This window comes from Sceloporus undulatus, chromosome 10 (genome assembly GCF_019175285.1).
Source record: "Sceloporus undulatus isolate JIND9_A2432 ecotype Alabama chromosome 10, SceUnd_v1.1, whole genome shotgun sequence".
NCBI classification, from domain to species: domain Eukaryota; kingdom Metazoa; phylum Chordata; class Lepidosauria; order Squamata; family Phrynosomatidae; genus Sceloporus; species Sceloporus undulatus.
Genome location: NC_056531.1, coordinates 13,754,968 through 13,768,241, shown reverse-complemented (window position 1 = coordinate 13,768,241; position 13,274 = coordinate 13,754,968). Strand labels below are relative to the sequence as shown.

The 13,274-nt window shown below is 44.2% G+C and overlaps 2 protein-coding genes across 3 annotated transcripts in view; one reads left to right on the top strand and one right to left on the bottom strand.

Moving 5' to 3' along the window:
- TMEM116 (transmembrane protein 116) overlaps positions 1-9,539 on the top strand; it is a 25,477-nt gene extending 15,938 nt beyond the window's left edge. The window contains exons 7-12 of one of the 2 annotated variants that reach the window (XM_042441728.1): positions 752-801; positions 2,973-3,056; positions 4,206-4,323; positions 4,646-4,790; positions 5,430-5,503; positions 7,202-9,539. In XM_042441728.1, the coding sequence (XP_042297662.1) occupies positions 752-801; positions 2,973-3,056; positions 4,206-4,323; positions 4,646-4,790; positions 5,430-5,503; positions 7,202-7,414 (684 nt within the window). In that variant the 3' untranslated portion in view covers positions 7,415-9,539. The remainder of the gene's footprint in view (positions 1-751; positions 802-2,972; positions 3,057-4,205; positions 4,324-4,645; positions 4,791-5,429; positions 5,504-7,201) is intronic. The other variant, XM_042441729.1, reaches the window with a different exon arrangement.
- On the bottom strand, positions 9,286-13,234 carry LOC121916522 (disintegrin and metalloproteinase domain-containing protein 21-like). Its single transcript, XM_042441725.1, has one exon. The coding sequence runs from the start codon at positions 11,916-11,918 to the stop codon at positions 9,726-9,728; it is 2,193 nt and encodes a 730-aa protein (XP_042297659.1). The 5' UTR covers positions 11,919-13,234; the 3' UTR covers positions 9,286-9,725.
- Between the last annotated feature and the right edge of the window lie 40 nt (positions 13,235-13,274).

Below are 13,274 nucleotides of genomic sequence, written 5' to 3'. Positions count from 1 at the left end.
TGTTATCTGCCGCTTCAGAGACTAGGACTTGAACCAATGGATTCAAATTTCAAGGAAAGTGGTTCCACCTAAACATTGGAAAGAAAATTTTGTCTATAAGAACTGTTCAATAGTGGGATGGACAACCTTAGATGTCTTTAAACATAGGTCAGGTGGCCAGTGGCCAGGAGTGCTTTAGTTGTGTGTTCCTGCATGGCAGAGGGTTGGACTGGATGGGCTTTGGGGTCCTTCACTAGGATTAAAACTGGCTTCTGAGGAGTGCAGCAAACCCATTTCTTTCTGCTCTTCAAGGACATCTGTAGCAAGTTAGAAGCAGAAACATGTCAGGGAAGAAGAACTTCAAAATGTGTTTGTTATTTAACTCACCACATTAGTAGAACTATAATTTATGAACTTGTTCTTTGGATTCTGGCATGGATTCTGAAGTTGGTATTAATGAAAAACACCTTTGGCACTCCAGAGTCTTGGAACACTGTTGACACTCATGCTTGTATTGGAAAAAATATGGGAACATCTAACTTTTTAGTGGTCAAGATATGTGGGATAACATTTTCCTTAACATTTCTCTCCCTAGCCTGAGAGATGGTTTGGGTACACGTCTCAAATTGTTTTGCATATCGAAGTGGGGACAAGTACCTATCTTGAATTTAAAAGAGAAAATAAGACCCGCCAGAAAAGCCACAACAACCTGAATATCTGAGAAAAAGTGGAGCTAATTCTTGCATATGTGTTTTTTCCTCCTCTCTTGTAGGTTTTAAGCTCTACAAATCACATGGGTCGAATAGCCATCATTTTGTCTAGGTGAGTTGAATGCTCTGCAGTAGGGACGATGTACTGTTCAGAGATGTGTGGAATCATGCTTTTAAAAACACCAAATAGAAGTGTGTGTGTGTGCGTGCGTGTGTGTGTACCATTGTATATTGAAGTAGTTATTAATCTTTTATTCTGTTGTAAAGCCCCATGTATATCAATGGTGCTATATTATTATTATTATTATTATTATTATTATTATTATTATTATTATTATTGACATAAGGGCCTAGAAATGTAACCTTTTGAACTACAGCTATCAGAATCCGGGCATTCCAGGTCAAAATAAGACTTATTTAAAGGACCCCCTAATCCCCTCAGAATCCCTCAAACTGCCTTTTTTTCCCTAGCTAAAAAAATTCACAAACACAAATTGCCTTTCCCAGAAATGTTTCAGTAAGTTACAAGTCCCCCCAGGTACTGTGTAATATAAAGAATGCCAATTTTCCAACACCGGAAACAGGCTTCTGGTCATTTCTTGGGGTGTGAGGGGTTTGGAGCATTTTTGGTAGTCCCTGCAGCCCTGAGAGGGTGCCAGGGGCAGAAAAGACCCACCAAAGTGGCTTGCCTCTCTGCTAGCTCATAGGCAGAAATACTCCTAGAAGGTGGCTTTGAATGCAGGTTGTAGGCAACATGGTGCACTGCAGAGTATTTTGAAGGCACTGTTTCAACATGGGATGGGAAGCTAGTAACTAAGTGTCCAGATTTCTTATCTTCAGATTCCCTGCCTCTGTGCTGTGTGTAGAGTGCCACCCGTGCCAATGGGCACAAGCAAGACTGCAGCGTCTTCTTTAGGCACTGTCAGGAGACGCAAGGGGGCAGCAGAGTTCCACTGTGAAGACTAAGGGCTAGCCCCTCTTATCTAAGGCTGTTGCTACACTGCAAAATTAAATACAGTTTGACACTGCTTTAATTGTCATGGCTCCATCCTAGGGAATCCTGGTATTCGTAGCACCAGAGGCTGACTATCTCACAAAACTACAAATCCCGAAATGCCTTAGCATTGAGTCGTGGCCGTTAAAGCTGTGTCAGATTGCATTCATTCTGCAGTGGAGATGCAGCCTTTATAACCCAGTTCCCCACACAAACCTCTTCTGAAGGAATCTTGCCATGAAAACTCTAGGATAAAAAATATCAGGACTGATAGAAAATTGGGATGCAGTGCCCTAATTCCCACCCAATAGCTACATCCCTGGGTCTATCTTTGATTCTTCTCTGTCGTGTATCCCTCAGATCCAGGCCACAGCCAAGGCTTGTCGATTCTTTTTGTACAATATTGCTAAAATCCGACCATATCTCTCCGCCTCTACTGCCAAGATCCTGGTCCATGCCCTAGTGATCTCACGACTTGATTACTGTAACATCCTTCTGGCTGGGCTTCCTCTTTCTCACCTCCGTCCTTTAATCTCTGTCCAGCATTCAGCTGCACGCATTATCACTTCCACCCACCGCTCTGACCACATCTCTCCTGTGTTGGCATCCCTTCACTGGCTCCCCCTCCCTTTCCGCATTCAGTACAAGCTCCTGCTGTCGACATTCAAAGCCCTCCATGGACTGGCCCCTCCTTACTTATCAGACCTTCTTTCTCCTCACCTTCCCACCAGGGCTCTTCGTTCTGGTAGTCAAGGTCTGCTGTCTCAGCCCAGGATTTCCTCTGCCCCATCCCGGATTCACCCCTTTTCACTTGCTGCCCCTCACTCCTGGAACCTTCTTCCCCCACAAGCAAGAGCCATCACTTCATTAACCAGCTTCAAAACGGAGTTGAAAACCATCCTGTTCAGAGAAGCCTTCCCAGGCATTGCATAATTGTCGCTTACTATTTGATGTTCTTGTGGTGCCTGTTTATTGAACCATTTCCTGTATTGCTATGTACTGTATATATATTAGCCTACTAGCCCCACCACCTTTCCCTTCTCCTTTTATGTCATGTCTTTTTAGATTGTAAGCCTGAGGGCAGGGAACCGTCTAATTAAAAAGATTGTATGTACAGTGCTGTGTAAATTTCCAGCGCTTTATAAATAAAGGTTAATAATAATAATAATAATAATAATAATAATAATAATAATAATAATAATAATAATATCCATGGCCAATTATAAGATTTCTTTGCTTTCACTCAAAAGATGCATTCAGTGGGTCTTGTTGTCCATTTCTTCCTCCAGTGTCATCCCTCTCTTGTTAATGGTTCCTGTTTTGGGGCTGGGCAATCAATACGAATGTTACCAAAACTCCACTGTGAAACATAGGTGAGTCAATCTGCCCGCATCTCAATGAATTTGGGAAATTGGCGGGGAGGGATAATGAACATGCAAGAAAGTAATGTTTCCAAAGTGACATAACACATGGAAAAGAAGGGCCGTTATTGGTTCAATAAGAACTGTTTCATAGTTACTTTTAAAAATTACTTTGGACAGGCATTTTAGAGACATTTGGAGATTTTTTTATCTGCTTTTAAGCAGGAGGAAAAGGGATGGAAAAGCAAGGAGAAAAATGCCAAGTTATTTTTCAAACACTGGAAAAAGTAATAAAGTAGCCCCCCCCCAAAAAAAAATAACCCAGATCCATAAGGCATATGGTCCTCACTGACAAATGAGGACCACATTAAGTATGCAAGCTTTTAAGATTTGAAGGACTCATCATTAGTCTAGGCCAGGGTTGAACAGTGCGGTCTCAGAACAGATGTGGCCTTGAATAGCAATAGCAAGTACATTTCTATACCTCATACCGATGTACTAAGCGGTTTACAAAGTGTAAGCTAATTGCCCCCAACATGCTGGGTACTCATTTTAGTGACCCATGGAAGGATGCCAGGCTGAGTCTACCTGGAGCTCCTGGCTGGTATTGAACTCACAGCCGTGTGGTTTGTGAGTGAGTGGCTGCAGTATAGGCATTTAACCACTGCACACCCTGGACTCATAGCCCTGAAGGCTATTCCTATGGCCCTTGATGCCTCCCAGGTCCCTGGACTATCCCTTTTCTGGCAACCTCCCTCTCCTGGAGCATCAATTCAGCTTTTATATAGGTTAGTGGGCTAGTGCCAGGGCCCCTCTCGCTGTTTAACATTTAAAAAATTTTTCCAAATCAAATGTGGATTTCCAGCCATTTCTGTTTTTCTTTCCTTTGGGCATTTTTGCTCATTTGTATGCCCCTCCCAGAGGGTCCTGTGGCAAAACTGGCCCCTCACAGTTGTCCACCCCTGACCTGGGTGGTTTGAAAATGCAGCTGAGGGGGGAGATTGTAAGAAGGCAGAAGAAGCAGACGTTTGGAAGTCCAAAAATATGGCCAGCTGTTGAATGCCTGGAGTTCAGTTGTGAAACTCATTCCCAAGATGGCAAAGGTCACTGGTAAGTAATGTTTCATGCTTGGGCCTTTTCCTCTCTCCTGTTATCTTTCAGATGCCTCCTCATGTACATAGAGTTGAGCAGGCCCGAGCTGCCTCCCTGCTCCGCCATGTATTTCTACAGCATCAGTGTCTTCCTTGTTTCATTCACAGCCAGCTTTCTCATGATCCTGGTAAGTGTCACAGGAGCTGATCCCCTAAAGATCAGCATTAGGCCATGCCAGATTTTCACACAAGATCGGGAAGCCACCATATAGAGCCTCAAAACAGATGTGACCTCCACATGTTGCCCATAGGCCACCCCTGTTTTAGTTAAGTTATTAGCTTTTAGTTGCCTTCTTCTCTACATCTGGGTGCACATGAAAATGCAAAATTAAATGTTTCTAGCAGGCCACAGTGGTGCTATTTGTGCTAAACTGGATGGGGCAACTAGGATTTGCCAGTGAGGGAGGAGTTTTTGTCACTGTGTTTGTGTTCTCTCCTCCACTCCCACAGGTCTTGCTAATCCGAGCCAGAGCCTTGTACAAGAGATTTGTGAATTCGACAGGCTACGTGGGTGACCAGCAGTGGGCAATGATCAAGATGGTTGAGCAAGGAGTGGTTTTATATCCTGTGGTGTTTTTCTGCTGCTGGGGCCCAGGTATGGAAGGTCACGGCTGGATGACAGCCCATAAAGGTCTTTTTGGCCTCTGCTCCTTCACAAAAAGGTTCTGATATAAGGCCACGATCCAGTGTAGCCCTCTGCCAGCTCTCTCTTGTAATCAAATTATCTGTTTTATTAGATGAATCACACATTTAGCAGATGATATTTCTCCAGGGGTTGTAAAAATTAAGAGGCCATCAGATAGTTGTAGGATGCAACCACCTAGTTGACATTGCATATCACTGACTGCATGAAATTTGCCTTCAGTCTCCCAGTTTCTAGCATTATAGAACAAAACACTGAAAATCCTTTACGTCTAGAACTATTTAATTTACCCTGTTTGTTTCCCCTGGATCACTATGTCTCTTTTCTTTGGGTGCCGATTTCTAAAGGCTTAGCTGAAGCTTTACGTTACCACAATGCTAGAGATTTGGGAACTAAAGGAACATTTCATTTTGGGGGGCAAAATTCTTATATGGAAAGGCAGTGCTTTCATTTTGCTCCCTGTTGCTACACCCCTAGAATGGAAATTGATTTAAAATATGAAACCTGGTCAGCCAAAGGAATAGCCGGCTGCAATAGCATCCTGTTTCTTGTTTTCTCTTGCTTCTCACCTCCTGCTCTCTTTTTTCACAGCCTTTATCCTTGGACTAGTCAAAGTAACGTCAAAGTATAACGGCACCCTGTACATGGTCCTTTGTGTTTTAGAGGTAAGTTTTTCTATTCCACTGAAACATCTCAGTACTAAAGCCTTCAAAGAGACTGGCTCCATTTTTCTAATCATTCCAGCTTAGGTTTTAGATTGGGGTATAGGGGGATATCATGTCATTATTTAAAATGTGCATACCCTACCCTTCACTATCAAAATGTCAGAGCAGTGTATTGATTTCATGAACTGGCATGTACCAGGCTAAAGAAAACTTGTATTGAGTCAGTTGTGTGGTGTTTCTTAACCTACACTGCCATTCTAGTGTATCAGGGATTCATGGGAGGGTTACCACTGTGGTTATGGTTGAAGTTTAATGTATTTAAAATATCTTTGTATTTCCCAAATCCACTAAGATTTCCAGTGTCCCCCCACCCTTTCTCCAAAATCAGACCAGCCGGTTGACACAGTAGCACATACTGTCTGGCATCCTATCTGTGACATGCAAGCATAAATTGCTCTGTGCATGTAGAGTTAAGGTTTTGTATGAGGTGCAATGGTTGAATCCAACTGACAAGGGCATAAGCAGAGTTGTGCATATGGGCCATTAAAGTTGCACAGAGTAGCATGCCGATGCTCATTGCCTCATGTGCATTGGCCAATGATCTACATACACTGCGTTACTTTTGTATTCAGTATTAGGCTTGGGCAACATAACCATTGTGTACCTTCAAGTCATTTCCAACTTATGGCGACCCTGTCATGGGCTTTTCTGGGACTGAGAGTGTGTAACGTGTCCAAGGCCACCTAGTGGATGACCATGGCTGAATGAAAAATTGAACCCTGGTCTCCAGAGTTCTAGTCTGACGCTCAAACCACTACACCACACTGGCTCTAACCTAGCTATGCAGCGGGATATTTAAGGTATGTGTAAGCAGTGTAGATCCCAGTTCATATCTGCTTCTTGGCATCATGGCACCAGACCGCATGGGACATTTTTTGTCCCTGTAAGAGACCCAGTGTGACATGATGATTTCAGTGTTGGACTCTGGAGACCCAGGTTCGAATCTCTGCTGAGCCATGAAATTCACTGGATGACTTTGGCAAGTCACACACTCTCAGCCTCAGACAATGGCAGTGGCAAACGTCTGAATAAATCTTGCCGAGAAAACCTCATTATAGGTTCACCTTCAGGCCACCGTAAGTCGGAGATGACTTGAAGACACACAACAACAGATCAGTGGTGTAACCAGGACTCAGAGGAGTGAAGTCCCAGGACTTTTTGGCTGGCAGGATATTGACATCATCTACCAGCTCCCTTGGGCTTCCCTGGGTCTCCTTCTGAATCTAACAGTAGCTGGAGAAGAAATAGATTTTTGTTATGTACTGTTAGGAGTTGTCCCTGTTGTAATTTGAAGCGAGTCTGTTTTGGAGAAATGGCGGTGTATAAGGATGCTGCTGCTGCTGCTATTGTCAGGTGGCTTCCTTGATAGTGGGCAGGAGCATATTCCTCCTTCCCACTTGATCCTCACAACAACCTTGAGGTAGGTCAAGCTGAGAGAGACCAGTCAATGGCCCAGAAGAACTAGAACGTGGCTCTACAAAATTCTCATTGAACCATTACAGCACCTTGATATATCTGATGAAGTGGGCTGGAGAGACCACATTATGCCAAATCCAATTTGTCGTGAAAATGCCACCAGATGATTTTGTTGTTTCTACACAACATCTTCCTTCTACAAATTATACCTTTTCCTCCCAGGCCCTGACAGCATCTTCCCAGGGACTCTTGAATTGTGCCGTTTACGGCTGGACCCAGCACATGTTCCGCTGTCTGAAACGCAAGGCCTGCCGAGATGTCGACACACAGACACCGCTCTTGCGCTCCCAGAAGAGGTTCTATGCCAGCACACTCCCTGCCGACTCCAAGATGGGAGCCAAGGCATCCTCCACATCCACATCCACCGTTTTATGAGCAAGAGCCTCTCCAGCCTGACTACTTCAAGTCTATTCTCCCCTTCCTCTTACTGCCACAATGTTCTTGTCTGTGGTCTGGGAGGGGGCTGCAACAGTTCAGGCCCTGCACAGTAGTTCTTGCGTTGTGCAGTGCATGGGAACAGATGACTTTTTTGGTCCCTTCCAACTCTATAATTCCAGGAAGGGCCCATTTCATCCTGTATATCTGCATGATCTACAACAGTTAAAAAGTAGAGTATTGGGAGCACCTTGGAAGAGTAGGATCGTGAGATGGGCCCAATGACCCCTTGAGTGTCTGATCAAACCAGACAACTGAAACCTGGACTACCGAAGCACAAGGAAGGTGAAAACTTTTCCTCGCTTCCTCTCTGTTTAACTGACAATGATATTTATTAAACGGGCAAAGAATTAGTAGAGGCAGGGAGAGAAGAACCTTCTTTGCAGTCTAACATGTTTTCAGTCTTGGAAGCTTTCCCAGGAACTGGATGTGATGTTGCTGAGAGATCTCATGGAACATTACCGATACGATAAAGCCAGCATAAGGGATTATTCTTTCTAATTGGCATTGATTGTGTTATTTCTTGTTTGATAGTAAAACAAGTCCATCTCTCAGAAACCCTCCTCCCACTGTGTTTTGCTCAAAGATAAGACATCTCCTAGGCCACTGTGCCTCCTCTAGAGTACAGATGCAGTCTACAGAATTCCCTCTTTTGTGAAACTGGTGTTTTTTTCCCAAACCAGAAATGATTTTCCAGGCACGTTTGAGTTCATGTGGATAGTTATGGCCAATTGAGGGTGTTCATGTTGGAGAAATGGTCCCTTTCAGGGCGAAGTGGGACCAACATATTTTAGCTTAAACCATAAAGCTGTTCTTGTCAGGAACTAGGCCTTAGAAAAGGCAACCATTTAGAATAGGGGAGGGGGAAACTTGTACAGAAGTTGGGAAACAACCAAAGGATGGTGTTATTAGGAGCCCATATCCATCCCCAGATGCCCATCTTGGCTTAGAGCTTGACATGATGGTAGCTGGAATGAAGTCTAGATGGTTAAAAATGAAGAAGGAAGCACAAAATGTCACCAGTAAGGCCCCAATCCCTTCTCTTCATCAGATCCTTTGGGTCTCTGTCCCTCCTACCTCCATGTTGGCTCCAAGAGAAATTGTTTGGCTGCTAGGTGTGGCTAGAAACCCGAATGTTCAGGAACAATTCCTCCACCCTCTCCTCTTGGTGTTTGTTTGCACAGAGCTGGGACTGAGGAGGGTCGTTGTGCAATCTGATGGGGGCTTACTCAGAAGAAAGTATCTCTGTTGTATCCATACTTCCTTCCAAGAAAGCATGCCTTATTTTACCGCCACCAGACTAGCCGCATGCTAGGTGGAGCGCCTCAGAATCAGGGAGGAGACAAGCCTGAGTCTGCAGGCCCTGAGTAGAGAGGCTGCGGAGCAATGGTCTTGGGGATGTCTCACCCACGGGGTTGCCATGAGTCGGGGATGACTCAAGGGCAGCTAACATAAGTGTGTCTGGCTCCAACTTATCATTCGTGGGTGGCAATCTTGCCTCCTTCCAGATGATGTGGGACTGCAACTCGCCAAGTTTCTAATCATTGGTTATGCTGACTGGGGCTGATAGGAGCTGTAGTCCAGCAACACCTTTCTGTTGCCCACAGGGAGGAGATGTAGAAAGTATATTTCTTTAAAATGTAGACGTCTAGTTAGATAACCAAGTTTAAAATTTTTATGGGTGCTTCCTTTTTCAGTTTGCTGAGCTTGGAAAAATTACTTTTTTAGGCTACAGCCACGGCCAGCAGTGTGCTGGCAGAGGAGTTCTGAGAGTTGCAGTCCTCAAGAAAATAACTTTTCCAAGGGCTGAGTATGGCTGTGAATTAAATCATACAAGGCCCAAATCAGTGTCGCTGGAACTCACAGAGGAACAGTCTTACTATTTGGTACCTCAGATGGTCTCTAAAGATTTACTGTATCTGACAAGTTTACAGAGTATGGAATGTGACTTCCAAGCAATGAAATTAAATTAATTCAGCACAAACCTTCCCCCCTTGCTTTCCAATGGAACACATTTGAAGATTTATTTGAACAAAGACAGCATTATAAGGACATTTTCTTAATTTCAAAATCTAGAGACAAGGACAATGTGTTTGTTCAACACTGTTTGTTCAACACTGCATGGGCAGGGATGCTTTGGAGTGAATTGTCCAGGTTAGCTGATGTCTTAGTTGGCCTTCAAGTTAATAACAAGAAGCCCATCTGGTCAGTATTACGCTCTGACATTCTTCATTTCAGAGTCCTCTCTCCTTCAGCTGTTAGAAACCTTCACAGTTCTAGATTCCCACAGTTGGCGAAGTTTGGGCATCAGTCCCCACAATTTGGGCACGATGACGGTGACGGCAGCGATCGCCAGCAATGCCAGAGGAATGACAGTGCCAAAAGTATATCTCATTAGGGAGGTGCTCCAGGACATTAAAGGAAATCCTCCATCAATGCTTCCACCTGTACCCCAATACTTGCAGAAGGGTGGGGCCCAGCCCACATTACAGTGGCAATTGTTGCGATTGTTGCAAACACCTCGGCCGCTACATTTCTTCTCTGCATTGCACGCTTGCTTCAGAATGTTTGCAGAGACGCAGGTCCGGTTCATGCAGATCTTTTTCGGGCCACACACAGTGCCGTCGGGCACCACTCCAACATCATATCGATCTACATTGCCATGGTACTCTATGCTCCAGCACATGGTTTTCCCCAGTGGTACCTTTACAATTTTCACATCTTTAATATCATTGGGGACAATTACGATGTCAGTACAATGTAGTCTTCCACACATGATGTCTTTCGCGTCACATTTTATAAATTTCTTTAGTCTGTGGTTACGGCCACAGTTGCCAATCCCATCCCCAATACTGTTCAATGTATGGAAACAAATCTCTGATGCCATTTGAGTTTCTTCACCAAAGATTCTTTTGCACAGGGCGTTGTGGGTCCAGCATTTCTTTCCATAACAGTATGATGCTTGCTCACTGCATGGTGTCCCGTCTTGCACATAGAGGTCAGTGCGGCACCATGATGAAGTCCCACTGCAATACTCAGGAAGGTCACACTCGTTCACCTTGTCCCGACAGACGTGTCCATTTGGAAGGTACTGACAATTTCTACAGCATGGTCCAGAGGAACAAGTGGATTTCCCCTTAAATGTGCAGTCGAGGTTGCAGCAGCCATCCTTCTTGCATTGCCTTGGTCCACCACAATCGCACTCTTCTCCAATATCAAGGACACCGTTGCCACAACGCTGGACAACATCAACATTTTGGGGAATATTGTTTAGGCATTCCAAACGCTTATTTAGGCTAAGTTCTAAGAAAGTCTCAACACTGCAGTTACTGAACATACTGACTGTTATCTTAAATGAACTCATGATGCAATTTTTGTATGGGCCACAGAAACAGGTACGGTCATCATCTTCAAGCCCCAAGTGATGGCCAAGCTCATGTGTAACCTCCTTTGAAAAGAGGACCATGTCCTTTCCTCCATAGGCTTGTACCCCTGCAGAAAACTTTTTGTTGCAGATTCCACTTTTATAGGACTTCCCAAAGATGTTACTAAAATTCTGATGGATGAACAAGTGGGCTGTGTCATGCTTAGGCAATCGGGTGAAATGCCTCAATCTCCAGTTATTGAAATCATCAAGAGCAGTTGTGATGTCTTTTGAATCACTTATAAGGTTGCCTCTGTTCCATATTTCCAGCCCAATTAGACTGATATGTGTGTTCAGAAGATGGAACTGAGCATCCACCATGTTCATTACATCCAAAATGAAGTAGATCGTTGTCGTTTGATTGCTAGATTCCATGAGAAACAAAGCATTGTCCACCACAATATAGAGCTCAACATACTTTGGATGTTTTGGGTTGGTCAGAGGCATCCCAAGGGCCCTACTTTGCCTTTTGAGTTCTTTTGTCTGCCACTCCACCTCTTCTGCTCCCAGTCTGGATACTGAGGAATTGGCCTCCACTTCATCAGTCAGATAGAGAAGATGCTGAAATGTTAATGAGTCTTCAATAGGCTCAATCCCATAATCTTTGCCTCTGATTTTCAGAGATCCCTTCAGACCATTGCAAGTGCGGAGTGCTACAAGTGAATCTACCACACCTTCCACGTACCCTTCATGGTAGCATTTGGCAGGGATGTAGGGCTGACTCTCAATCCGATTCCCCTCAGAATCATATGTGAATACAGGAATGTTTTTAGTAAGAAAGGTCATTTTGGGTTTTAGTCGAATGATATACTCCTTCCCTGCTGCTGTGATGCTATAGGAATCCTCCTCCTCTCCTTCCTGTGCCACCAACTGTCTTGGAATGATCACCTCATAGGAATTGTATGTGACATGAGGAAATGAGCTAGGGAGTAGGATGGGAAGGACGAACCCAAGCAATGCAACACAGGTTCCCAGCTGGAGAACAAGCTGGTTCATGAAGCCTCTACCATCACACACCATGTTTTACATCAACGTTGGGTCCCACTTGTTTGCAGACAACGGTCTCTATCTTGAATAGCCTGAAGCGGAAAGAATGACTGATGGGGATGCTGAATGGAAGAAGACAGACCTTGATTTAGTTTCAGAAGGCTTCTTTAAAACTCATCAACACCCAAGAAACCAACCAACGAGGACCGCTGCGACCAATTCTGACACAGGCATCACATACCTTTGTCTCTTAGACATCCCGGTCATAAATGGCTTCCTCTGAGAGTCCCACCAACACCCGGGTTCAGTGGCACAATCTTTGCATTGCTAAAGGTTCTCAGAGTTACTAGCAGGGTGATACCAAGTAGTATTGCAGAGAGGGGAAGGAATCAGGAGACAGAGAGGCTCCCAGGAATTTCACCTGGCACCCACCCCCATCTTCCAGTATTATAACTCCATCTTGTAAAATGTACCTATGAGGACATGCAAGTGGCAAAGAGGAAGGCAAACAACAGAGCTTGGTTCGAGATTACTCCCGCATACTCTTCTGCAGTGGAAAATTCCAGCAGGTTAGCCGTTTCCCTTTGCTTTTTTGAATGTGAATGTTCCACCAGCTATGACATTGGAATGGAAAGAAATGAACAGCAGTTAATGGCTTTCCATGGACTGGCCCTCATTTATAACTGAAGTCCTGAATGCAGGCTTTCCTGTATTAACTGACATTAACTGTTTGTGTGAGAGATGAGGTCTGATTCTTCCTACCTCTGTCTGTCTTGCTGAGTATCTTGCCATTGTTCATATATTTAACAAATTTAGCATCCATTCCTCTAATTTACAGCGAGGCACTTCTCACCATCACAGAAATCTTTTAAGGGATTTAGAAAGCCAACAAGACAGTGAACCATAGCCAGTTAAACTAGTCCAAAAACTGCACATCAGCCCAAGCTATAACTAAAACAACTCTAACCAAGTTACGAACACACAAGCTGCACTATAGTCTGAGTTGTATTGGTTAGTCCCAACTAAAGTAGACTCATTGTTGAGTGGAGAGTCAACATGTAGGTAAAGTTGAGAGTTCACTTGGAGGCACATACCCGCTTTGTATCCTTTATTTTAAGCTAAAATATGTTGGCATTTTAAACTCAACCTTATGACAGTTGAGTATTAGAATGATCACTTCTGGTTTGGAAAAAAAAGCCTCCCAACCCTGCAAATGATCCAAATTATCCCATGATGCCCTGCTTTAGGGGAAGCTATGGACTATGCTTTGCCCACCCTTTTAGGTTTTGAACCCACTCACCAGGGAAACACATCCCCAAGAATGCTCTGAAATGGAATGTGGGCCTCAGGCGGAGACATTTCAAACCCATTTGTTGGTAGCAGGCTTGG

What these genes read in the sequence shown, in the direction of transcription:
- LOC121916522 (XM_042441725.1), bottom strand. Translation starts at nt 11,918, where the DNA reads ATGGTGTGTGATGGTAGAGGCTTCATGAACCAGCTTGTTCTCCAGCTG.